This window comes from Triturus cristatus, chromosome 5_2 (genome assembly GCF_964204655.1).
Source record: "Triturus cristatus chromosome 5_2, aTriCri1.1, whole genome shotgun sequence".
NCBI lineage: Eukaryota > Metazoa > Chordata > Amphibia > Caudata > Salamandridae > Triturus > Triturus cristatus.
The window spans coordinates 621,780,064-621,807,767 of record NC_140588.1 but is presented as its reverse complement, the minus strand read 5'-3'; the positions used below and the strand labels follow the sequence as shown (position 1 = coordinate 621,807,767).

The 27,704-nt window shown below is 45.1% G+C and overlaps 1 protein-coding gene across 1 annotated transcript in view; it reads right to left on the bottom strand.

Annotated features, from left to right (window-relative positions):
* XKRX (XK related X-linked) overlaps positions 1 to 27,704 on the bottom strand; it is a 145,071-nt gene that overhangs the window by 14,980 nt on the left and 102,387 nt on the right. Inside the window, exon 2 of the mRNA XM_085607732.1 lies at positions 11,654 to 11,913. Coding sequence (XP_085463858.1) covers positions 11,654 to 11,913 — 260 coding nt within the window. The remainder of the gene's footprint in view (positions 1 to 11,653; positions 11,914 to 27,704) is intronic.

Below are 27,704 nucleotides of genomic sequence, written 5' to 3'. Positions count from 1 at the left end.
GTCCTATTTTTCACTTTGGGTCAGGGAGAAGTTTAATCCCATTAAAGGCTACTTGTAAGCAGGCGCGCAACACCCATTGGGCTCACCGGGCTTCAGCCCCCACCCCCCCCGTCATGTGTGTCAGCCCGGCTTAAACAGCCTCGCGGGCTGGCGTCCGTCTAATTGCAGCCGGACCCGAGTACTTCACAGGTCTTTAAAGACCATTTACTCGTTAATGTGGCTTTTGTTGTGTATTCACCCCTTCTTACAGCCACTCTGCCTATGGCTGGAAGACTTAGCCCCCCCCCCCCGAAATCTTTTTCAGCCCCCCCCCCCCCCCCGAAATTTGGCTCTAGTTGCCCGCCTGCTTGTAAGCAGAGTGGCGTTTTTGACCTTCCGTCTCTGGTTGTAGTACTCCGTGTACACTCTCTGGGCCTTCTCCAGGTTGTATTGTACTACCGCTGGAGACCATTTGCTTGTTATTGTCTTTTCCCTCCACATGACGTTGTCCTTGGTGAAGGGGTGTCTCTCCCTTAGGATTTGGAAGGGGCTGTACCCCGTCCCCGTGGGGGTGATGCGGTAGGCCCACACCGTTTTCTGTATCTCTTTCTCCCAGTCCTTCCCCATCATGATAGCTGCTTGAATGGAACCCATTAGCACTCTATTGAAGCGCTCTACCTGTCCATTGCTCGACAGGTGGTACACCGCCGTGTGCAGCAATTTGATCCCATTTCGCTCCGCATACTTGTTCCATTTTTCAGATCTAAATTGGGGTCTGTTGTCACTCAACAGCGTTCTGGGGATGCCTTCCCTTAGGAAGACCGAGGTGAGAAATGTTATCACCGTCTCTGCTTCTATTTCTTCCTGTATGTGTATCTCTGGCCACTTGGAATACTTGTCGACCAGGACACAGAGGTATTGGGGCGTTCCGTGGATGTCCAGCACCGGTCCCAGGATGTCCACCGCCACATCTTCCCATGGCCCACTTGGTACGGGGAATTTCCCTAGCGCCGGCCGTAGGGGAACCAGCGTCTTGTCTGCTCTTTGGCACTGGTTGCACTCTCTCACTTGCCTTTCCACCTGAGCATCCATTCCTGGCCACCAGTACATGTGCTTCGCCCTCGCCTTAGATTTTACTATTCCTAAGTGCCCTTCGTGTAGCATTGCGATTAATCGGGGAACCACTGCTGCTGGAGGAACCACTTTGTCTCTCCTGTACAGGAATATTCCTTCGTTCCCCACTGATAACTCTTCTCGTACTTCATAATATTTTCGGAGTGCCTCTCCTAGCCGTTTCTTCTCCGGCCATCCTCTTATTATGTGTTCTTTGACCTTGCAAATTTCCTCATCTTCTCCATACGCCTGTATCTAGTCTTGTTTGCTTATTACCCTTTCTGGATCATCCATTATTGCCATCATCTCGTCTTCCTCATGGGTCATGTCCGGGGCACCTTCCATGGCTGCTGCTCGGCTAAGATAGTCTGCCACCTTGTTCCTCGTCCCCGGAATATATTCCACGTCCTATCTGTACTCTAGCAGTTTGAGCGTCATTTTTGCTATGCAGTGTGTGGCACCAGCATGCCCGCTTGAGGTGAGTACCTTGACCAAGGGCTTGTGGTCCGTCTTAAGCAGGAATCTTGTGCCCCATAGGAATTGGCGATATTTTCCCATCGCCAACACCACAGCTAGCATCTCTTTCTCAATCACACTGTATTTCTGCTCAGTGGGTGATAGTGTCCTGGACGCAAAGCTGAGTGTTTCCACCAGTCCATCACTTCTTTCCTGCATGAGTACTGCCCCTAGTCCTTTTTCACTGGCATATGTCGTCAGAATCGACCGGCCGAGTGGATCATACCCTTGCAAGGGCACCGCTTGACTGATGTCTTTCTTCAGGGCCTCAAACTCCTTTTGTGTGTCCTCCGTCCATTTGTAGGTCGTTTTGTCCCTCGTTAGTTGTCGGAGGTGATGTGTCTTGGTGGCGAAGTGTGGTACGAATTTGCTGTAATACTCTGCCATCGCTAGGAAGGACCTTACTTCCTCTTTGTTGTTGGGTGCTGTCGCCTTGCATATCGCCTCCACATTTGCTCTTTTAGGGGTGATGCCGTGTCCTCCTATCTCGTGCCCAAGATATGTGACTGATGTCATTCCCAGCTTGCACTTTTCCCATTCCGCAGTCAGGCCTTTGTCTTCTAGTATTCTGAGTACTTTCTCCAATCTCTCATCGTGGTCTCTTCTATCTGTTCCCATCACAAGTATATCGTCCTGAAAATACTGGACGCCCTCGATGTCCTGAAACAGACGATGCATCAGTGGAGGCAAGGCCAAATGGCATTCTCCGGAATTGGTAGCACCCAAAGGGTGTGATAAACAATGTCAACTTCCGGCTTGACGGGTGTAGGTCTATCTGATGATAGGCGGACGTTAGGTCGATGGTGGAGAACCACTTTACCCCTTTGGTCTTGGTTAGCATTTCTTCGATGCGAGGTAATGGGAATATCTCTACTATGAGACACTTGTTTAGTTCCCTAAGGTCCACACACAGACGGACTTTCCCATTTGGTTTCATCGCCACTACCAGGGGGGCGAGCCATTCCGCACTGTCGATCGGCTCTATTATCCCCTACTTTTCCAATCTGTGTAGCTCCGTCTGCACCGCGTCTTTCACCGCTAGGGGTATATTTCTGACTTTGTGGGACACTGGACTGGAGTTTTCTTTAAGTACTATCTTGTGTGTAAATTTCTCCAGTTTCCCACCTTTCCTCCAAACACTTTCGGGAATTTATGCTTCATCGCTTCCCGTACCAGCCAGCTCCCTGGCGCTGTCATGAGGACTTGTGTGTCGCCTCCCGGGTCTAGTTTGATCCCTAGATCCCCTTGGTCCATCCATCCCAGTACGGAGGGGCCTTTCTCCGCTATGTACAGTTTGCACTCGGCTTGTCTACCCCGGAATTCAAAGGTCAGTTTCCTGTACCCCACCATGGGTATCGGTTCCCCTGTATACGACACCGGGCGAATGTCTGGTGGTTCCAGCCTTGTTCCCAATGTGGGTTCAAACTGCTCCTTCCATACCGTTTTCTGGATGATGGTGTACGGGGATCCCGAGTCTATTACTATTTGGATATTCACCCCTCCAATCTTCATGTCGCATTGGGGTTTGCGGGTTCTCTTCCCGTCTATCCCCAGCACCTGATCATCGATACACATGACCTCCACGTCTTCCTCCTGCTCTTCTTTCTCTTCCCGTTGCTCTTGTTCCACATGCTTCACCACGGGCCTCTTCGTCTTCCTTCGGCAGACTTTCTCATAGTGGCCCATTATGCCGCAGAACATACACATCGCACGGAACGCTGGGCATCTCTTGTCCTGAGCTGTGTGTGCAGGGCTGCCGCATCTGTAGCATGCTCCTTTGTTGTCTCTAGTCGGCTTCCACGTTTGTCCAGTCTTCCCTTTCCACTTCGGGGGTCCTCTGCTCTCCTGGGCCGGTTGTTTGCTCCTCCCCTGTGCTTCTGCGTCATCTACTTTGTTCACCATGGTCTTGGGGACCACTTCTCATTTTGCCGCCTCCGCGCACCGTTTAGTCAACTCCGCTTTCTTCACCATCGCAATCACTTCTTTCAGTGGCGCCTCACTATTCGCCCACAGTTTGTCTTGTACACTTTTGTTCGTAGTATGCATGACGATTTGGTCCTTGATGAACTCATCGTGCAGAGCTCCGTATTTGCATGTCACCGCCAGTTTCTTCAAGGCCGCTACGTATTCATCGATGGTTTCTCCCGGCTCTTGTTTCCTCTGTTGGAAGTTGTACCTATCTATCGAGACACTCACCGCTGGGCGGTAGTGGGCATCGAGGTCCTCCATGGCGTGTTTAAATACGTCATCGTCCGCGTTTTGCCGGAGTTGCGGCACCAGATTCTGGTAGACCCTTATGCCTTCCGGGCCTAAATTGTGCAGGAGTATTCTTTTCTACCTCGCGCTGGGGAACTCTTCTCCGTTTTCATCTTCGAGGGCCGCTAGGTAGTTCTTAAAATATTCCCGCCAATCCTCCCACTTCATTTGGGGTTCTCCTGGTCGTGGCAGCAACGGTATTATCACAGTCAGTGAGGATCCTTGGGTGCTCATCTCTCTCCTCCTTCCTGGCGCCGCTCCTGGGCCTCTCGGACTGTCTGGCGTGTCCCCTCTCTCTGGTTGCGCCTGCTCCTGCTGTCGCTCCTCTTCCGACCCCCCGTCGCTGCGTGCTGCCGCTTCCGCCAGGTTCACTATGACTAGGCCTTTTGCGTGCTTCTTGCGGTTGCGCGCCTTCTATCGGCCTCTGCACGTGGTCTGTACCTTTTATTTGCTGCCTCTGCCACGCTCTTCATGTGTTTTTTTTCTGGGATAGTTCTTCTTCCTACCTTCCCCCTTGGCTGGCCAATGTTGCTCCGGCCTGTACTCCTAGTCAGTAGGTCAGGATCCTTCTGCTGTCTGTAATAGCAGAATCCCAGTCTCGTCGCCACTGTAAAGTTGTATGTAGCCCCACTGGAAGAAGACACAATTACAGGGATGTAGGAACCTGTAAGTATTTATTTGGAAGTACACATGCAAGAGCGCCGGGCTAACACACCCTGCTCCGTGCCGCGGCTCCGCTCTATCGCGCGTTCCGCTAATCGCGCATGCGCATTCCCTCTCACGCGTTCTGCCCTCGCGCGCTGCGTAACCACGCAGCGTGCGAGAACTAGAACGCACACTACAGGAGGCTCTCATGCAATTGGAGCACGTCCCGGAGAAGGCCTTCAATCTGCAGAGAGAATGGGCAGCAAAATGATATAAATGTCCCAAGCAGGCTAAGCCAATATCAGTGAATGAGAACTGAGGCTGAGCTCTGACATACCCATGGTACACAAGGAGAAACGGAAAGCCGACCTGGCCCGAATTTCTAATGGGGGAGGGGGCAAAAAACAAAGAGGTACAATCATGTAATAATGGTTCATATACTCCCGCTTTCTCGGATTTACACAACTTTGCCGTGTTTACGTGGGATTTGTTTAGCACACTAAAATGAATTTGGAAGAAGTGAGATAGACAAAAGGCTTACGGAATGGATTGAGGGCTTGATATTTATGCTTGCAAATGATCAATAGGTTACACTGACAATCACTAACAGCAGATGATCCATCGAACAATTGCGAGGTAATCAGACGAATAACACACATCTCTTTTGCCCCTTTCATTATTCAAATGCGAACAGATCACGTGCAACTCCCCAATAAGCCAGCAGATGGCACCACGGGACTATATTGTGTCACGAATAGCCAGCACAAGAAAGCCTAAAACAATCTATTCAAAATATTTCTTGTAAACAAATACGGAGAAGAGGGTTGGCAAAACAAATTACTTGCGCGTAACTGAGCTTGTATTTGTTTGATACACTTTTCGTTACAGTGAACTGGTCACCGTATCAATACATTTTACATCGAGTAGATTAACGAGGGCAAAAAAGAAGGGACAATTGGACAGACCTATGAACCTTCTGGCACTCAAGTGAGAGGAAGACCTGTTTAGCAGCGTGATCCCATTAAAGAAACGGAGAATGAACCATTTTAGAAGGTGAAACTAGTTCTCAAAGAGCTGAGGTCAATGGACGCTTATTGAATTATTGGGAGGGTGGATATCTTTGAAAAGGGCGAGGCACCCTCCAAATGTGACGAGTTGACAAGTTGTTAGAGGAAAGATTTTGGTCTATTTGAATATCAGCAAATTATTTTAACAAACATTGGCAAAGCCAATACGTCTTGCCTATACAAGAGCATTGGCAAGTGGGTTTGCCATGTGTGCCTCCTGTTCAGCATGGCTAAATGTTAGTGGCGTGTAGTGTCCTAGAGTGGACAGTAGAGTGTCGAAGACAGGATTTGTTGGAATAGTGTCGTAGAGTGGAGTAGGGGGGGAAGACGACATCGACTTGAGTAAAGGGTAGTAGAGTTCAGTGGCAGACACTGTCAGACGGCATTGTCGTAGAGTGCAGTGTCGTAGAGTGGAGCGGCGTGGATTAGGGTGGAGTGGGCTAAGTAGTGGGGTGGATTGGACTTGAGTAGATTGGATTAGAGTAGGATCGATTGAATGGAGTGGGTGGACTGAATGGGGTGTATTGGATTGGAATCGGGTGCTTTGAAATAGGTTGAGGTGGATTGGAGTGGGGTGGGTTAATTAAGGTTGATTTGGGTGGGGTGGATTGGATTGGATTGCAGTGGGGTGGATTAGATTGAGGTGGATTGGATTGAGGTGGGGTGAACTGGATTGGGTGGATTGAAGTAGGGTGGGTGGATAGGAGTGGGGTAGGCTGGATTTGGCTGGATTGGGGTGGATTGATTTGGTGTGAGGTTAATTAGATTGCATGGAATGGATTGGAGTGTGGTGGATTGGTTTGGGCTGAGGTGAGGTGGATTGGGGTGAGGTGAAGTGGATTGGATTGGGGTGGGCAGATTTTTTTGGATTGGAATGGTGCAGATTATTTTGGATTGAAGTGGGGCAGACTGAAGTGGGGCAGATCATTTTGGATTGGAGTGAGGCAAATTTGAGTGGGGTAGATTGTTTTGGATAGAGTAGGGCAGATTGGAGTGGGCGGATTGCTTTGGAGTGGGGCAGATTGCTTTGGATTGGAGTGTGGCAGATTGTTTTGGATTGGAGTGGGACAGATTGTTTTAGATTGGAGTGGGGCAGATTGTTTTGGAGTGGGAAAGATTGGAGTGGGACAGATTGTTTTGTTATTGAAGTGGGGTAGATTGTTTTGGATTGGAGTGGGGCAGATTGGTGTGGGGCAGATTGGAGAAGGGTATGTTGTTTTGGATTGGCGAGGGGTGGATTATGGTGGTTTGGATTGGAGTGGGGAGGGGTCGATTGGATTAGGGTGAGGTGGATAGGACAGGATTGAGGTGAATTGGGTTGGTGCGGGGTGAACTGAATTGGAATGGGGTGATTTGGAGTGGGGTGAATTGGGATGGAGTGAGTGGACTGGGATGAGTTGGATTGAATTGGAGTGGTAGGAATTGGGATGGAGTGGGTGGATTTGGGTGTGGTGGACTGGATTACAGTTCGGCGGATTGGAGTGGGCCAGATTGTTTTGGATTGAAGTGGAGCAGATTGGAGTGGGCACATTGTTTTGGATTGGAGCATATTGGAGTGGGGGGATTGGAGTAGGGCAAACTGGATTGGGGTGGGTGGATTGGATTGAGGTATATTGGGAAGGGGTGGATTGCAGTAGGGTGGGGTGGAGTGGAGTAGATAGGATTTGGCTGGGTTGGGGTATATTGGATTGTTATGAGGTGGATTGGAGTGGAATGGCTTGGAGTGGGGTGAGGTGGATTGGACTGGGGGAGGTGGATTAGGTTGGAGTGGGGCGGATTGTTTTGTATTGTAATGGGGCAGATTGGAGTGGGACAGATTATTTTGAGTTGGAGGAGGACAGATTGTTTTGGATAGGAGAGGGGCAGATTGGAGTGGCCCAGATTGTTTTGGATTGGAGTGAGGCAGATTGTTTTGGATTGGATTGTGGTGGATTGGAGTGGGCAGATTGGGGAGGGCAAGGGGTGAATTGGGGTGAGGTGAGGTCGACAGGATTGGATTGGGGTGGATTGGATTGGTGTGGGGTGGATTGGATTGGATTGGTGTGGGGTGGATTGGATTGGTGTGGGGTGAATTGGATCGGAATAGGGTGTATTGTGTTGGAAAGAGTGTAAGTGGAAGTAGTAGGTGTGAACTGCAAGGGGTGCAAGAAAGTCTGGCATGGATGCACAAAGAATTTGTTCTTTTTTGTAAGGCTCACACTCTTTGATTGTTCCTGAAACTCAGTTACATGCAGTGTAACAGTATTGTGAGAGGCTGAACTGATAACATCTGTGTCGTGACACTAAGGTGTAAACTAATGCTCTTCAAACAGTGGACCACTGGACCAAAGTCTGGGGGTTAACAGCTAGAGTCTTTCAAACCTGCAGAACAGTCGATGGTATGGGACCCGCTGGTAGTCATTACTGTGAGCTGCTCTCCCCGTCACTGGGCTCTTCTGGATGTTGATGGTGGAAATTACTCTCAGGAAATCATATCAAACCACCTGAGGTACTCAAGGAATGTGGAGGGGCACAGATCCGAAGACTCTGGAGGGGGAAGTGGACCTGGGGGTGATAGGTGGCTGGGTCTCCCACTGTGTCTGTTCAAAGTTACTGTCTGTCCCTGGAACCTCCCGAGCAGGAATAGCTTCTTCATTTGGGCGTCTTGAGAAAATCAACATTTCTTGATTAAGGAGTCACTTCAGGCGATGCAATGGTTTCAGAAGTGGTCATAATCCTTCATCCACCGAGCATGAAGGGTTGTGGTTCGCAGGGCGTCCTACACTCATGCCTGCAATGGCAGTCCTGCCAGGGTACTAATATTTCTGTGGATCAGGGAGGGACAAGCAGCAGTCACTTGGCTGTCGGCCCGTCAGGCTGGCACGCAATGCAGTGATTGGGCACATTGCTTTTCACCACTCAGCACAGCAACTATGTTTGCTAAGGTTGCAGTATCTTCCCAAAGCAGTGGACTGAATATATAAAGCAACTATATCATGCAGAATCTACCCAAATGGTTCCAAGAACAACAATACTGGCAAGCTTGAGGATAAATGAAACAACCGAAGGCAACGCATGGCGGAACAAACAATCGGTTGGCACAATCTTAAGCCACCCCAGAGCGTCAGGTGCACTTGGCCTGAACTGCCTGCCAGCGGCACTATTAGAATCCGATCCGCACCTCTGGAGCCTGATACTAACGCCAGTCTTTATGGATTGTTTTTTACCCAGTGCTGTTCTGGATAGTTGGAGAGGATCCATTTTGGTCCCGATACCCAAGAAGGGAAGCCGACGGTCCCCGAAAAACTGCTGAATGATAGCTCTGCTGGAGGTAGAGAGGAAGAGCTATGCTTGCCTCCTGAATGACTAGCTGGAAACGTGGGCTAAAGAAAAACAATTTAACCCATGGTTCCAAACTGGTTTCCAAAGGAACTGCAAGATTGAGGACAACCTGTTAACCCTGACCACCCTGACTGATGAAGCCTCATTAGCAAAAACTCTGCCATTGTATGCAGCTTTCATCGACTTTATGAATGCTTTTGACAACATCCTAAAGACAATAAATTCGAAGTTAGCGCACACAAAAAGTGAACAAACGAATCATATTTCATTCAAATGAAGAAATTGTGGCGTGCTACTCAGAAACGAGGAGGCCCACCTCGCGATTCTAACTGCAATATTGCTGGTGAACAGTCACCAGTGTACTGAGTGCACTGCGGTTGAAAGGAACAGTTGCAATAATCTTGAACAACTAGGCAAAATTACCGTAAGTGTGAGTTCGTGTGAACTGCAATTAAATGAACAACAATCTAGTAAACAATCAACACTTGGTTTGTTACAAACTCATTGTATTGGAGAAATGAAAAACACAGTGACTATTCGATCTGCGAACAGTGAAGCAAAGCTTTCATTTGCTTCACTTCATTTAATTGCAGTTCACACGAACTCACACTTACGGTAATTTTGCCTAGTTGTTCAAGATTATTGCAACTGTTCCTTTCAACCGCAGTGCACTCAGTACACTGGTGACTGTTCACCAGCAATATTGCAGTTAACATCCTAAAGACGCCTGTGGGCAAAATTAAACAAATTGTGGAATTTAAAAGCCACTGCTAAAAGCCATTGTGTCATTTTATAGTGAGACGTGGAACTAAAATCAAGGTTGCCGCAAACTGGTATACTTCAGAAAAATTTTCCATGGACAAAGGACTTAAACAAGGCTGTTTCCTGGCCCCTCTCCTTTTCAAATTATACGTGTCAGATTTGGAAACTAACTCGGACTGTGCCAGGCCTTGTCCCCCTCACTTATCCAGGAGAAAAATCCAAATTCTGCAATATACAAAGGATGTGGTCTTACTAGATTGCACCTAGTTGGGTTACAGAGATCTCTGAATGATTATCCTGTCACAGGATATTACTCCAGGCAAAATATTGTGTTCCTGTTGGTGAAAAACCAACTTCGCAAACCAGGTTTGAGGTTGTGGTATCTCTGTGAGATAAGCCTGACTATTAAGTGTTGGATTTGTGACTGCCTCTGTACCAGTCTCTAAGACTACTGAAGCATGCAAGAGAGTGTTGGCAAAGGGTGAAAAGCAGCACTTGTATTGCACTTTTGTGGACATTTTTGATACAATAAAGAGGCTGGTGCTGTGAGAAAAGTTAAAGGTTGTAAATAACCAAAAAAACTCCCCTGGGTGCATATCAATTGCTATTCGCGAACACCTAGTTGCGAGTGCAACATCTTTTAAATAAGGGCAGAACAACTGTAGCCATGAGGGTGCACACCTTCTCTTCAACCTACATTGTCCGAAAACGTACTGAATTGCACTTGACAAATAACCTTCCACCAACATTTAGGAATGGTTTCTCTTCTGGCATATTATTATGCAGACAATGCTGTCCTCTATTCCCATACACAAGTGGAATTCAGCATAACTGATGTGCTTTTTTTCTTTTTGTTGTGAATTAATGTTATTATATTTTTCTAAATATTCCAAAACAATACATGGCTAAGTGTATGGTCTTGGCTGCCCCCTCCAATTAGAAATGTAGACCTCAGGAAGTCAACTCTTACAGCTAGCTCATCCGCACAGATACCTGGGAGTGACATTTGACGATAAGCTCAAGGATAACGCATAATAGGTCTCAACAATTTCTCTACAATATAAGGTGGACTCTGCAGCTGATGAAAAAGTTGCTTACAGAGCTTACACATCTTTACACAGAGCAGGATTCTGAAACCTCCTTTCGAAATCAACCCCATACAAGCAATTTGAACCTAGTTGGTCATTAAACCTACAAGCACTATGGTGATATAACTAATTTTATTGAACATCTACAAGATATATCTTGTAGATCAAGACACTTTCCTGAGCCTCATATCTACTAATAGGTATACTGAAAGATTCTGGACAGCAGGTCTTCTAAAATATATACTCAAATTTTGACTGAAAATGCAAAGAGTTATCCAGCTTCTAATTTAGGAAGGAATTACACACAGTGCCACCGCATATAGCAGAAAGGCTGATCTAAACTACCAAATTGAAAATATGTATTCCACCACAAAAGGGGACTTTAACCATAGCTAAATTCTGGATGCTAGGGTCCTGGATAGCGCATTAGTTTTTTTTCCGATTAGGGCAACTTCCTTTTTCCCATGATGGCAGGTTTTGGCCACACAAGATACATGTTACCTGGAAACAGGGTCAGTCTCACAAGTCCTGCTGGATGGAGAATGGTGGTCAGTTTCTTTGTATTCTAGCTGAACGACAGCAAAACATTCTGACTGTTTGTGTCATTGACCTTATCCATAATGCATTAAGTATTTTCCATATTTTATAGTTTGTAAAGTTTATTATACCCCCCAGTAAACCTTTAAAAAAATCAATACATTGCTGACAAAAATCATTCCCATATTTACTTCATTCTGTACTACTAAAAAGCATTTAGTCTATTCATTAATCTGTTTCTTCTTTGGTAAGTTCTCAAAATCCAATATGCAAGTACCAAATTAGACAAATAACCCATTAGGTAGCCACTTCATGGAAGTAACCATCTAAAAACATATACAATCTGTTGGGCACAGCTGATTTCATTACCTCTAGTAACTGGGATATACTTCTCTAGCACACTGACGTACAACTGCAAGGTCAACTGTGGGGTGGAGCCCAGGAAGGCCTGCACGACAGCTGTCCGTTTGAAGGCATTGCGGTGAGTGGCGAGCCTTCGGGCTGAGTGCCCAATCTCCTGCTCAATCTCTTGTTCGTAGCCACCTTTGAGCCTCTTCTTGCGAGAAATGCTGACGTAAGGTTCCTCCTGCCGGCCTATCCGGAAGTACACGATGAGGGCCTCCACACACCTGCAACAGGAAGTAAACACAACACAGTAAACCCCATTGAAGTGTGCTATAGAGAGATGCACTTTAGGAACCAACAGCAAGGACGTTTGACAGGGAGATGGTTCGATTTAGTCAAACTAACTATTCACCAAGATTGCTCCTGCAAACTGCAACCTAAAATACTATTCACCTACCTGAATATATGTTTCACTAGCCATGAAGAGCGGCTCACACGTATCACGACTTAGTGAAGGAGCAGCTGTTGCTGAGCCCAATAGTTAACAAAAGAGGGTTATACGAGGACACAAGGGAGATTAGGAAAGAGAGCATGGGACCCAAGGCCGAGGTGGTGATAAAGATGTTTAAATAGCAAGGTGATTTACAGGCTTAACAGAGACGCTAAACTAACCTTTGCTTATAGAATCAAGTCGCCCACAACCATAAACAATGCGTATTAATAAAAGGTAACATTTAGTATCTATTGTGTTTTTTAAGCATATACCAAGACACTGGCATTCTTCCCAGGGTACTTTCTTTCCTGTGATTTACTTATAATGTAAGCATTGTGCTTATCAATAGTATTTTATGTCCTACAAGTTCAGTATATAGCAAGCTTTCTCAGCTTTGTAGACAACTCATTGCGACATAGTCAACTCATGGGATGAGCCCCACCAAAAGCACCAAAGTACGTTTGGATAGTCTGGTGATAAAGATAGACCCACTTAACTACGCCAGGAGCACTTGCCTACGTGCTTGCGACTACAGTGCTGCAGCTCCCGGTTCCTGCGCCTCCACCATCCGACCATTTGGCATAAATTCCCTTTATCCTGTGGCCCTGTTTTCTCTTTGTTCCTGTGTTGAGTCAGTGTAGACTACAAGCAGTCACAGGCAGTGTTCAAGCTTCTTCGGACACGCTCAGCAGCCAGCATCCACGTACCGCGGTCACCATGAATTGCTAATAATACCCAGGGGGCAGTGCGAGGTACAGTTTAGAAGGATACTTCTAGCTTGGAACGAGAATCCTATGGTTGGAATGAGTTCTTATTTGAAAGTGGAGTGTCATTTCAAATTAGACTTCTGTATTTGGAAGGCACTTTTAGTGTCTGTCACAACAGATATAACGTTCATCAAAGTGAATATTGCAGCTTTTCACAAATTACTGTAGAAAAATGTATTCAGTAGATGCAAAGTCAAGAGAAAGCTTCAAAAACAGCTACTATGTGAGTTTGGCCCAATCATGGCTTAACTTCTACAGAAAGTTTGGGATAATGAAAGGAATGTCCATAATATATTTGTTGTAATGAAAGGAAAAGTCCATATTATTAAGAAAAGCAAATTACTGATGAAAATTCTGACTAAAACCATGGAAAATAGTTTAGGCATAATAAAAATTGCTTAACCGGACAATGAAAAAATAATTAAATATACTCTGAAAAAAATGATAATTCCAGTGGATTCTATTATGTTCTTTGCCTTTAGAAAATTAGGATTAAGAAGGTTGAAAAACTGTTGCGGGGCAAGGCTCTTAAGCAGGCTGGACGGGGATGAGTCTTGGCTGACTATCAGTTTGGGTTAAGGACAAAAGAAATTCTTGGATTAAGTTTTCTCTATTCTTTTTGGTGGTGATTAATGTTGTGAAGATGTGGTTTCTTCTGAGAGACTGATTGCTCTGCTGAACCAGTAAACAAAGCATCTTCAGAGTGGCAGCTGGTAGAGAGGGAACGCGACAAAGGTTTTACTTCCTCGGCTGGTCCCGCTCAAGCTCCTAGGCAATGCTCCTCCTTTCGTGCTTGGCCTCTAGGGCAGAAGGTGATGCCCCACCAACGTGGTTACGGCCTCGACTTAACAGCAACTCAGAGTTCAGCCTTTGGTCTTACACTGCGACAATGGTTCGGTGGATGCCTGAAATTACGTGGACTCCCGCCACTTTCATCCACCTCTCCTAACTGACACTCCTGGATCAGTGACTGGCATGCTCCCTACCAGACTTGTTGGGTGGCACACAATGAACTATGGCAAGGGGGCTGTGTAGTAAGGTCTCCACCAGGCACAAGGGTCTGCTGGTCTGGCTTAGGCCCGCGCCTCTCTCTGCCATGTTCACCTCAGTTGAAGAGGCAGTAAGAATAAGCAGTTTTAATGCGCTATCCAACCAGCTATTGTGCCCCTTCTTTTTCTTTCTCAAGAACAGTAGGAAAGGACAGACCAACACAAAAATACTTTACGTTTACCTACCTCACCTGGGGTCTCCTTTGCCTTCCGCAACTTGTTATGGTTATTGGAAACAAACTGCTGTCAGATACTGTTGAGCTATTATCAAGACTGGACTGTCGATGTGATAAACCATCTACAATCAGAAGCATGCGCCCTGCACTCAAGGATGTTGAACGCCCCGAGTACCTTCACCCTGTTCCTTCCTTTCCTACCATTTTTCCATATCAGGGCAGGTTCTTACCTTATCCGGAGCAATGCCCGTGTGTTGGGTAATCGTAACAAGGAGTACCAGTAAAGTATCATCAAAGCGCTACTGTCTGCGGGAATACTATCACCTTATATTGACTCTTCTTATAAATGGTAAAACTGACATATTAACTGCTATATTAAAAAACAAAGACAGAATTTACTCTCTCTCTATCAATTCTACTCCGAAGTCACTCCAATAATTTCCCGCATCTTCCAACCAGAGGCTGACCTAGTAGTGTCATTCGAGAATGTGTCGGGGCTGAGCAGCCTACTACTTGTCAAATCCCCCCAATGCATGGTGATCCAACGCCACACTGGAGATGACCTCTTCCCCCCAACTACACGACCAAATGCCATAAAGACATTCTTGGGTGACACGCCCTACCCGCAACACTTCCACTTTCCTGGCCCAATTTTACAACACAGCAGGCTCCGAGGAGGAGGCAAAGGCCCTCCTATCGACTTCTCCCTGGAAGAGTCATACATTCCCCCCATTAGTCAGGCTTCGGTTGTCCATTGCTGTCATATCGCGCTATGACACATCACCAGAAGGACAGAATGAACTCTTGGGAGACATTAAAGCATTGCCACGGCCCTACTCCTCCACTCCGCCTTGCAATCCTTCTCTCATAATGCCTTTTTCCCAAGGGATTCAATTAGATTGCTAGAATCCCCCAAAGACCTCTACTGCTGGGCATCTCAGCAAAGAATCAAAACAGCTAAGGGCGAGCACGCGTGCAACTTCTGTCTGACCTGAACACTTTCCCTCCTTGCCTGGCTGGCTCGACAGCCACTTCCCCAGACCTCCTGTCCTTTCCTTTTCTTCAGTCCCGGCTCCCAAGCCGAGAAAATGCTCCAAAGCTTCTGCGCTTCACTTACACTTTGCACTCTCAGGCAATACTAACCTCCCTGGACTAGGGCCGCCACACGGTCGGACTGCGACAGCATGCCACAGCTGGACCCTGAGATCGCCACTCTTCCCACTCCCTTGAATTGCACCATCATGACTCCTAACCCAAGCACCGCCCAGCTCCGCTCATCCAGTCCTTTACTCCCATACTGACAACGTATCCCTTATTGAGTCCAAACTCAGCAGCAAGATCTACAGACGCCTTATGCATGGTCAGCTGATTGCATCCCTCTGCAGTTTCTTACTCAAATACTGAGTGCAGCGTGATCCTGGTGCAGCACAGGGTTCAGCTGGAGGGGCAATTAACAGTGTTTTCTAGTGAAAGATTCCTAAATATTATCCAATGAAAAAGCCAAATTCCATATATGGAGTGGGGTTTGGCTATTCTTTGACAGACTTTCCAGTGCTACCACCAGCAATGCCACAAAAACCTGTGAAAACGCTCCTGAAACAAAAAGTAAGGGTTCCAAAAAAAACATTTCTGCATAAGTCCATGGAAAGTACAATACAAAGACGGTACGCATTCTTGTGTAAGACCTGAAGCAGGGGGCACTGATCAATTAAAAAGAACACGGTGCTCTATCTATACACCACTGTTAGGAGAGAACTTCTACTGTGAAATGCTGAAAATATTTTCTAAAAAAAATTTTTTTAAAAGAATCTAATGGAATCTGATTTTAAAGGAATGTCACAATTATTAAGGCTTAAGAAGAGGGAGTGAGGAAGACAAAATGTTTGAGGACAGAGAGGAGTTCGCAGCATGTGCATCGAATAAAAAACAGATACTGCAGCAAAACATAAGCTCCGAAGGGGACACACGACGCAGGACAGTGAAGATACAGCCTGCTATTAGTACCGACAGAATTGTGCTCTGTAAGACATATGCACTTATTGTGTTAGACTCTCTATTCTGTGGCGCGAGATGTACAACTTTGCAAGTAGGAAGCCACCAAAATAGAGCTCACTACAGCAGTCTTTAATATTAGAAGCTGCAAGAGCAGATCTTGAAATTAAATCATAACTCCCATCCATTTAAAGGCAGTCAACTAAAACCTACAAATTAAACCAGGCACGGATGCTCATTCTACTACCACAGAACATGGTAGGTCCCTCAAGGGCACAGTGTCAACAGCGGCACATCAGAAATGCATAGCACTAACTTCTTAATTAAAAAGAAATCACCAATACATACACACGTTCTATCATTCATTTATTTATTCATTCAACTATTAGGCACATCTTTACTTGTTGGAATGTTGCCAATATGTCTTTCTGTATTGCTCCTTCAAGCACCAGGTTCGTTGGAATGGATGGTGATGGGAGAATTCGTGTCTAGTGATGGTTGGAGGTGAGCCTGAGCGGTGACAGGCGTTAAAGAGATGAGGGGCGGAAACCAGGAGTTGCATCCGTGGCTCTGAAGAGGCCTTTGCACAGGCAGCCCTGGGGTGGCTCAGACTTCAGGCTGATAAACAGGGTTACACTGAACCAAAATCCCTTCATTAGCTTGACAGCTCCAGGGTCAGAGGTGAACCCTGCGGTAACCAGTCAGTGCCCAGGGAACCGCCGGATTGGACATCTCTGCAGCACTAAAATATCCCAGCCGTTTTGTCCTGATGTGGTATGTGACAAATGTGATATCGCATTTTCCTGATGCGACACAGGCCTGAGGGAAAGAAAAATATGATTCAACAAGTGAGTGGTTGTGAGTATCCGAAATAAGTGAACATCCTGTAAGCTGCAGAGGGTAAGAGAGGCGCAGAGCATCCGCAGAGATTACCTACTTCTATAAAGGTACATAATTTAGTCATAGAGACGTGGTTGCTGAGGCTCATGGGAGAACACATATAAACAACTGAAGTGAGGGGATCTTAACACGAGTTACTGAACGTTAATGTTGATGCGTTGGACGTTTACAGTGCAGCACGAACGTGCTCGACGTTAGGGAGAGGGGTAGCATTTAACAGATGTTCAGATCGTGATTTACAAAAGCTGTTTTAACCTAAAAACGAAATAGAAGTCCATGAAGGGCTCAGTGTGAGAAGTTTCCACATGAGGGATGCTAAACTAATCGGGTGAAGCACAGTGCTTGACATATGTAGTTCAGCTACTAGTTGAAAAAGTGAAACAAAATAACTTACTGCTTTACATACACACCGTGAATAAACACGCTTGTATCCATTTTAAAAAGACACTGAGTATACTGGTCCCGGCGATGTATCCGTATGTCTTACAAGAATAAGCATATGCTTACACCATGAGGAAATTAAGGTACTAGTAAGTTCACAGTTTCCTATTATTGGCCGCCCTCCAGCATAACCAAGAGTTTGAGTCGTTTTGATCAAAAACAGCCCCGAGAGGGATGCCAGACTCCCCTTTTACAAATAAAGAGCCACTCGATAAAACGGCATGCTCTTCTCGTCAGTAAAAGCGCAATCAACACTGGGGTAAAGTAGAGGCGGTGCAGGCATACAATTCAAAATACAAGATTTATTTAAATACACATTAACGAAGTGCGCATGTATTTTTAATTTTAACACCTCACGCATTGGAATAGTTTTAGCCCCTAACCGATACTGCAACGCCTGTATTATTTCGAGAGAAATTCTCATTCTACGGGAAAACCACCAGAGGCCGCTCGAATGCAGGCAATTTCCTCCACCGAGCAGGAGATATTTGACCTCATGTTATTAATATATGTATATTTCGTCAGACACTCCTACAGCATAGCAACAAAGAAAACACTGAACCAAACAACAACAACAATATCATGTCTGAGTGCCTTTGAAAATGTATCTCACTTTCTTCACGCTCAGCAGTACAATTTCAGGGTGTCGGAAGAGTTGTACTGGTGTGAAGTGGTTCGGAAGTGAATATTTACCGCTCTCACACGTGCAAAGTGTGCAACCATGACGTGTTGTGGGTCATTCGGAACCTATCTGTCGTCCCGGCACCAACTGATATCCCTTTTAATTACAATAAAGACTAATATGTTTTCTAGGCCTAGACCATAATCACGCGTTATTACTCTCGGGTACCTAGAGTCCGGAGTATGAAGGCCAACACTGCACCAATTCAGAAAGGACCTCAAAACCTGGCTCTTCGAATGACCCCAATGGAGCTGCTCACACCCCCTCCCCCGCTCAGCGCCTTGAGACCCTCACAGGTTAGTAGTCAGTGGCGGCTGGTGACATTTGAAAGTAGTGAGGCGCAAAAGTTCTGAGTGCCCTGTGGTGAGTGAGCATAGCGAGCGAGCCTGACCGTCTTAAGGAGGGTTCGGGGGCCTTCTACCCACAAGAACATTTTTAAACAAGAGTGGGCAAATGGTGGATTTTCAAACCAATTTGAGAAAGTTAAAAAAACAATTGTGAAAATGTAGTTATGACATCAATAAAGAGATTTCATATGATAATGACGTAGGTAGCTGCTTATTCAGTATAACCATAGAACTGCATCACAGACTTTGAGATAACAATGAATCATATGTGTGTAAATCAGTGTATAGAAAATATTACATGAGACAAAGGGGACTACTAGGTGTAGGATTCATGTCATCCATACTGTTAGGCATTTTTAAGAGTGCTTGGTGATATGAAGAAACACAAACTCAGGATTCAGACGTAACACAGTGGTTAGTGTTAGCTGAGCTAATAATTTATTTCTATCCAAACAAACCTTTTTTTAGCAACATTAGGATCATGAAAGACTTAGAAAAAAAACATACCTTTCTAACCTGTACCATGTAGCGTGCATGCAGCTCTTTGATGGCAGTTCAAAGGTCACTGTGAGATACAATTGTAATTTATGAACTGCACAGTAACAGAAGGGCCTCTGTGACAAAAGCAGTAACCCACTAAGCTATGCACATAAAATGCTGTTCTGTAATCTGCATAGTACCTCCATGTTCTTTCCAGCAGACATATGAACCCTCTGCTACCTTAAATGAGTCATAACTGCCACGAGACAAAACTGTGATCTCAGTCCAGGAAGAACATTAATCATTAGAGTTATCTTGAAACTACTGGATGTAGCGGGAACTCTGCAGTTCATGCTTTCAAAATTACTGTAACTGCAACAAAACGGGCCCCCACTCAGTCCGGCCTGCACCCCATAAAGACATCTGTGCTGTACTTACTGCATAGAAATACACAGAACCCGCAGGGCGGAGATCTCAGCCCAATTAAGATAACCCTCTGGGTGATTGCACCTACTGCTGATGACTGCGGGTTAAATTAACCTCCATACCACAAGAAATGCCCTATAGGATAACTGAGTGGGTACATGCACGAGGTGCAGAGTTCGGCAGTCGCCTACTAGCCAAAGGCTCAAATGATGTGAGATAGATGAATCAGTGCATTGTTTACATTTTATAAAATAATTACCAATGTTATAAATCAAGACGGCTATGTCTCCGTACCGTAAGGCAAAATGCTTACTACTAATTTGCACATAAAAGTTCCCCTGAAAATGCATCAAATAAGAAAACAAGCTTTACACGCATTGATCAAATTATGTCACACACAAATTGATCTGTGGAAAAACGAATCGTTCTTGAAACCAAACCAATTTGTGAAAAATGAAATGAAGGCAACACAACACAATTTTCACAGAAACAGATTGCTTCACTTCAGTTTTGTCTGTATTAGCTGAACCCAGATTTACGCTTTTGTGAAAATTATAATTTTTGCCCAGTACTAAACTCAACATCCCCGATATAAAAATTCCCCACCCCCACAACAGACCATGAGAATTTCGTTTCAATGTAGGGCTGAAAGGCGTTCCTAATTCTCTCCCACATTCGTCAACCTTCCCTCCCAAACCACTGACCCCTCATTTATCGTTTCAATTCAGGGGAAAATGATGCGATTTTCGGAAGAAGTTGAGCTGGAGTTTAGCCCGGGGACTAATACAGAGTCGGGGAGCAAGGCGCAGGGACAGAGGTAGCATTAAAGGAGAGGTGACCCAAAGGGAGAACGAACGGGTGGAGCGAAAACATGGCAGTAAGGGTGAATCCTTGTAAACATACATAGGTGCCAACCTGTATTCTTTTGGGCCTGTGTTGCAACGAAAGCGTTTCCAAAAGTGAAAGCACACGAGGAATGAGAGAATCCAGCTGCACCCCTCCAAAAACCCGCCCCCTCTCGTGATGACTTTAAATTGTTAACACCCATTACCTCGTTCTCCTCCTCAGCCTGCCCCGCCCCCTCCATTGAAATGAATGGAGTTCTGTGAACTCCTCCCAGGGCCATTGTGTAAGCGCCCGAAATCCAAACCTATTTACGGAATTGAAAATCGGCACACCCTCTGCCCTGATGTCATAGCTGTAGCTTGTGCGTGCAGGTCGAAGGATACCTCGCCCAGCAGGCACAGACGCAGCAGGACATCTGCAAAGTTTATCACAGCTGCCCAGAACAAATAATAAGAGAGCAGCAAGTAGTAGTGGCTGTGGCAATGTCTAAATTCTCTTTTTGCCTCTCCCCTCAGATTGGTAGGGGCAGGGGGCGACACCCATTTTGCCCATTAACACCAGCCACCACTGTTAGTAGTGCGCTCTGCAAAACCCTGATTGATTGAGTAAAAATGTTACTGTATTGTATCAGTAAGCATTCGATCTTTGGGCCTTATCGAGTTAGTTCATTCACAGCCTAAAAGGCGCCTTCAGTTGTTCACAGAATAACTGTATTGCAGGTGAATTCTCCAAACAATTTGTTTTTAACAAAACAACATAGCTATCACTGACAATGCTCCATTGTCTGGCTTGTATGTGAAAGTGCCTCTTCAGTCACTGATGAGTTTAGGCACTCATAAATCACATACATTCAGTTACTCATCCTCGCACTCATGCATACACCCACCAACTCATTCTTGCATTCCCCACTTACCCATCAACAAAATACCACACACACTCAACATGTATGTAAAAGATAAAATAATAAAAGTAGAAACAACAAAAACATCCTAAACGTGGCAGGCATATGCTGAATTAAATTAAATACAGCCCCAGGTATATGTCTTGCAACAGTATATAGTACATAACTGTTTTAAACTCCCACCAAAGCTCCTACTTTTTGAAATAATGCGTTGGCCAATCAAGAGTGGCAACAAATAATAATACACTATGTACAATACCATTCCAAGGTGGTCACTGAGTACACATTGCAATGGGTGTCCATCTTTGAATGCTAAAGCGTACTGCATATCACTGTTGTACTGATTCATGCTGGCCAACATAATGATTCTAAACATGGTGTCCATCTTTGAACAACAAAACAACGTTACACTATGGACAATACTATTCCAAAGTGGGCACACAAGTAAAGAATCGTGGTGCACAAGATGCAACGAGTGTCAAGTAAGCGGCCCAGTAGGGCTGTCCTGGAATCTGCCGGACTCTTAAAAGAAATAGAAGGAGAACTACAAAAGGAAAACAAATGACCCACCAGCTCAGACACTGAAGTGCGCTCATTTTCAGGCAGATGTGCACAGGTGATCAGGTAAAATGCCATTACTCACAGGGCAATAGATCCAACGGCAGAAATGGGTTAACCAATTGCCTCGTGCAGTATGCTGTCTTGTGAGAAGCAGAATGTCAATGACACACAGACTGAAGAGGGCCGACCTATCGACCATCTATGTATGTACATGTATAGTGTATTTGACATTTTTTAAATTTCAATTGCAGAAAAAAAAGATAGATAGATAGATAGATAGATAGATATATATAGATAGATATATATATTATTAGAAACAACAACACTTGCCAGGCCTTCCTAAGAATGCCTAGCAAGGCTTATTGCAGTGCAAATTTTCTACCCCAGGATTTGGCAAAGGAAGAAACCAACACCAAAATCCCAACCCCCCCCCCCCTCCAGTAATCTGCAAGATTCCATGTAACAAAATTCTTCTCTGCAGAAATTAACTGTGGAATACCAATCCACCCTAAAACTTTAAAACCCTATTGGCTTTAACATATGATTTTCGCAATAAATAAGTCAGGCCTATTGTCTTTATTGTAATGTTTTATTATAAACATATTGGGCTTATGGCACCTGACATACCTTTTCCTAGCGATCAACCATTTAAGAAGGAGATGTGGGAACCAGGTTCAACTCTTGGCATTGGTTTAAAATCCTGCTCATGTAAAGCGCTCTTATGCCCTTAGGCCAAGTTTAGGCTATATAAAAACTGTACACACATCTAGGACTATACCCTTTATAGCACCATCATAACCACCTCTGACCTACTGCATTGTGCACAAGCTTTCCAACAAGGTTACCATCAGGCATAAAGTCATAACATTCCAAATATGTACAAAATTAGAGTTAGCAAAACATATACAACCCCTCTGAAGAGTGCCTAACAATGATTCTCACACTGCAAATCTTTTACCCTCAGGGCTTTTGTTAGAGAGGTAACCAGCACCACCCTTTCCTCCTACAATAATTGATCAGAATTCAAGTCAAGCAATGCTTGTCTACAGACTGTAATTCAGTGTATTAACAATCAATGCCCTCTTGGGGTTACCTTTTGTCATAATTTTTTTCTAATAAACATATTTGACTTATGGCAAACTCCCACACATTTCCCAAAAATACCAATCAGGCCAAATCAAGCCTTTATCATTGGATTTTCATCATAATCAATTTATGTCTACTGAATTCTGCAAAAACTTTCTGACAAGGCAACCCTCAGGCATACAGTGGGAAAATTATAAGTAAACAAAAAAACATACAGTTGGCAAAACTATATTCACCCCCTCCTTAAAGCGTTAACACGGGTTACTAGCATACAAATCATCTAACCGCAGGGTTTGTTGGAGAAAAAATAACACCAAAACCCTGGTTTACTACAGTAATCTGTGAGGATCCATGTAACACAAATACCCGTCTACAGGCTTTGACACAGTTTAATAACCACCCACCTTTAAAGGCCTATTGGCTTTAAAATATGCATTTAACAATTAATAAGTGAGGCTTATTCCATTTGTTGTAAATTTTCCTGATAAAAAGATTAGACCTAGGACCGCCGACATAACGTTTCCAATGAACCAATCAGGTCTATAACCTTTATCACTGGCTTGTTATCAAATCCAACTCAGGCCAACTATTGGTATAGAGTCATAAAATCCAAATTATGGGGGAAATAACATTAGGCAAAACCATATAAACCCTGCCTAAAACGGCATACCAAGGACTCTCAAAGTACAAACATTCTATCCCAAAGTTTTATCGCAGGGGGAAATCATCAAAACCCTCTCATACTATCTAGAGTGTAAGGACAATCCATCCTTAAACGCCTACAGGCGTCAACATATACTTTTCATATAGCATAGATCAATGGCGTTTCAACTGCTTTTCGCCATAACCAACCCTGCTGTATTTAACATAAACTTTCCCACAAGGTAAAAGCATAGGTACTAGACGTATGGGCACAGGGGTGCTGCAGCATCCCCAAAACTAACCATGCTGGAATTCTGAAGGTATATGAGCAATAAAGATGCCTCTAAATGTTGTGTTTATCTTGTCACCTTTGCTGTGAGTTTAAAGACAAATGTCAGACTATGTCTTCTGACAAATTGCTAGTCATTTGGAAACTTGAATTTACATTTATTTCTCTGCAAAGTGAGCGGGTTTTGTAAAAGTCACCTAGGTAACAATCTTGCTGGGGTACAGGCAGTGAAAGGAAAGATTGTGGAATGTGATTTTTTTAAAACACAAAATAACATTTAAATATCTATAAATGAACAATACACGTATTCAAAAATACATCAGCAATTAGGAAAGCACAAATGAAGCACATTGGTTTGCAATTCCGAAGTGTGATGGAAACAACGATTCTAATAGTATCAGAACAAATCAAAACACTTTACTTTGTGATGGGCAAATGATAAATATTTGCTGAAACTATTTCCACATGCCATTTGAGTGCTTGTCGGACCTGGCCCTTGCTGCAGGTTATACCCAAACTTTTTGACTCCTTCATCCTATTTTTTCTGATCTGTTTTTGTTGGCTTTAGGACTGTGAGCACTTTACCACTGCTAACCAGTGCTAATGTGCATATGCTCTCTGTCTAAATTGAATTGGTGATTGGTTTATCCATGATTTATGTATTTGATTTACTAGTAAGTTCCTAGTAGAGTGCACCAGGTGTGCAGAGGACCTGTAAATCAAATGCTACTAGTGGGCCTGCAGCGCTAATTGTGCCACCCACATGAGTAGCCCTGAAACTATGTCTCAGACCTGCAACTGCAGCCTCTGTGTGTTCAGTTCTAAAATGCCCTTTTGCCTGGCAAGTGCACCCATTTGCCAGGCCCAAACATTCCCTTTTACTAAATGTAAGTCACCCCTAAGGAAGGCCTAAAGCTGCCCCATGGGCAGGGTGCACTGTATTTAAAGGTAGGGTGTGTTTTACATGTCCTAATAGTGAAATACCTTTTGTTTTTCACTGTTGCAACCACTATCTCTCCCATAGGGTAATATGAGGATTCCCTTGAAATATCTTCAAAGTGTAATTTCCCATTGGGAGCAGATAGAGATTTGGAGTTTGGAGTCTCTGAACTCACAATTTAAAAGTACATCTTTTGGTGAAGTTGGTTTACAAATTGCGTGTTTGAAAATGCCACATTAAGAAAGTGGGCATTTTCTTGCTTAACCATTTTTTGCCTGTCTGTAGAATCCACGTCTGGGTGAGAATGACAGTTGGGCTCTAGAGCATTCACTCTAGACAGTCACACAAAGGAAACTGAGGTGTGCCTTGCATATCCTGATGGGACTTCCTGAGCTAGAGTGGGGGGAGGAGTTGTCACAGACAACTGAATAGGGCTATGCCTGTCCTTATATAAAGATGTCTCCACCTTCCTGTAGTGTGTCTGGAGCCAGGTCAGGGAAAAGCAGGGTCTTGTGCACTGCAAAGACTTTCCTTTGAAGTTTGCCTACTTCAAAGGCAGAAAAGGGGTATAAGTATTGGACCTCTAACACTCTCAAATCAGAACACTTCTGGACTGAGGACATTCGGCCACAAAGAAGAGCTGGATACTGTAGGAGGGACTGCCTGTTGCTTTGTTGTGCTGGGCTGCCGCTTACTGCTTCTCTCCTGGGAATGAAAGGACTGGACTTTGCTTTCTGTATCCTGCTTTCCAAGGTTCTCTATGGGCTTGTGTGTGCTTGCCTGCTTCTAAGAAGTCTCAGGGCCATCAAAGACTTCACCTACTAGTGCCTGGGCTCTTCTGCTGAGAGTCCCGACTTGCCAAGTGGTGACAAGTCCAGTTCCTTTCATTTCCACATTTGTAAAGCCCGAACTTATCACCCCGAAGGGTATCCAGGCACTGGGGGCCATCGGAGAGATTAAGTGAGCTATTGCCCAGAGTCATAGGATGCTGAGCTAAGCTGCTGCCAGCACCAGAGATCAAGACTTGAGCCCCATGCTCTGAAGTGAGCCGCTATGGTTCTGCACCACACCTCTACCACTTCCTGGGCCCTTGATAGTAGAATCTGTTGAACTGAAGAATAAAATCCATACATAGACTTCCAGCATCTGTTTTTATCGATGCCTCCCTACAAACTTTGACGCATCGCTGCTGGTAGCACCAGAGCATCGTTCCTGATCGGCGCATCGACCACGGCTTTCCCCACAGGCCCCAGCTTTCTGTTGCAGCATGCCAGAATAACCGCTGCAACCTGAGTTTCAAGCATCTCATCACCGAAGTCTGTGACACGCCGCTCCAACTCCGACGCAGCGCCTGCTTTATATCTGTGGAACCTACGCAGCGTGTCTGGATTTTCACTGCATTGACCCTGGGCACCAATTTCTTCTTCAACTTTGCCCAGCAGTAAGGAACCGAGGCCACGTGTCCGAAGATCGAGTCATCATCTCCCCTGAAAGCAAGGAACCGACGCATTACCTTCCCTGCGTAGCTGTACGGAACCCACATATCACGTCCCCTGGCAGTAAGGAACCGAAGCATCACCTTCCCTGGGAGTAAGGAACTGACGCATCGCTTTGCTTTTACGGCCCCCCCCGCCTCCCCTGCGCCTGTTTTGTCTTTGTATTTGGACACATCCAAGGTACTTTGCGCTAAAAGAAACCCATCCATAGATTTCTATGGACTGAACTTAGTTAACCTTTGAAAAGTGATATCTTTACTTGTAGGTTGGAGTTTTGTCATTTTGGTCTTGTTTTATTCAGATAAATATTGGCAATTTTTCTAAACTGGTATGGACTAATTTTGTAGTGTTTTCACTGTATTACTGTGTGTGTATGTACAAATGCTTTACACATTGCCACTGAGATAAGCCTGACTGCTCGTGCCAAGCTAGCAAGGGGGTGAGCAGGGGTCATCTTAGCTCTGTGACTCCCTCATCCTGACTGGAGTAAGGGTCCCTACTTGGACAGGGTGTAAACCACTGTCAACTAGAGACCCAATTTCTAACAGCGCTATATAGTTTTACCAGTGAAACTACATGTCTATGCAAATTTAACTTTGAAGAAAAATTTGCTGTCTATAAATGACAGTGCACTCTGTAAGAAATTGGGTTGTTGGTTGACTGGGGTGTCAGCCCTAGTCAAGCAGCAACCACAGTCCTTGTCACGGTAAGGCACAAGCAGATCCCAAATTAACCTGTGCTCACCCCTTGGTAGCTTGACACATAGCAGTCAGGTTTAACGTAGATGCAATGTGTAAAGAATTTGTGCAACACTTCAAACAGTAAAAATTTGAAAACACACCAAAAAAGGAGCCTACAACAGATTTAGAAAAATAGAGTCATTTTTTATTAATAAAACAAGACCAAAATAACAATTATCCAATTAGTAGAACTGGACATATTGAATTTTCTAATGAAAATAGCACCAAAAATTACAAAGTGCCAATTGGGGACATCTGGTCACGCCGGACCGGGACAAAGTCACACGTTCAGGCCAAATGCGATAGAGAGTGGGCCGGCTACAGGGACCCAGTGCGGCATGCTGAACAGAGGGCCTTAAACCCTGGTTGCGGAGCATTTCGTGAATCTGGATAGGAGATGTTCCATGTAGCTGAAACGATGCGTCGGTTCCGAGATGCAGCAAGGCTGTTGTGCAAAACCCTAATGTGTCGTCATCGAGAACCCGTCGACGGGGCTTGCGATGCAAAGTCCGATGACGAGGATGCGATGCGCAGCTTGTGATGCGTCAGCTCAGAGGAGCTGCGAGGCTGTGATACGAAGTTCGACGGAGAGGCTGCTGTCAAAGCTGCGAGGCTGTGATGCTGAGTTCGGCGGCAAGGCTGCCATCAAGGAGAGATGCAAGGACCTGGGCTGTAGATGCACCGCCAGGGCGAGTCGTCAGTTCCCAGAACTACAGTGGGCGATGTGGGTCCTTGCGTCGGTTCTCCTCGAGGATGCACCACTCAGCCATGGAGATGCATCGTTCGGCTCCGGCTGCATCACTCAGCAGGGAAGATGCGTT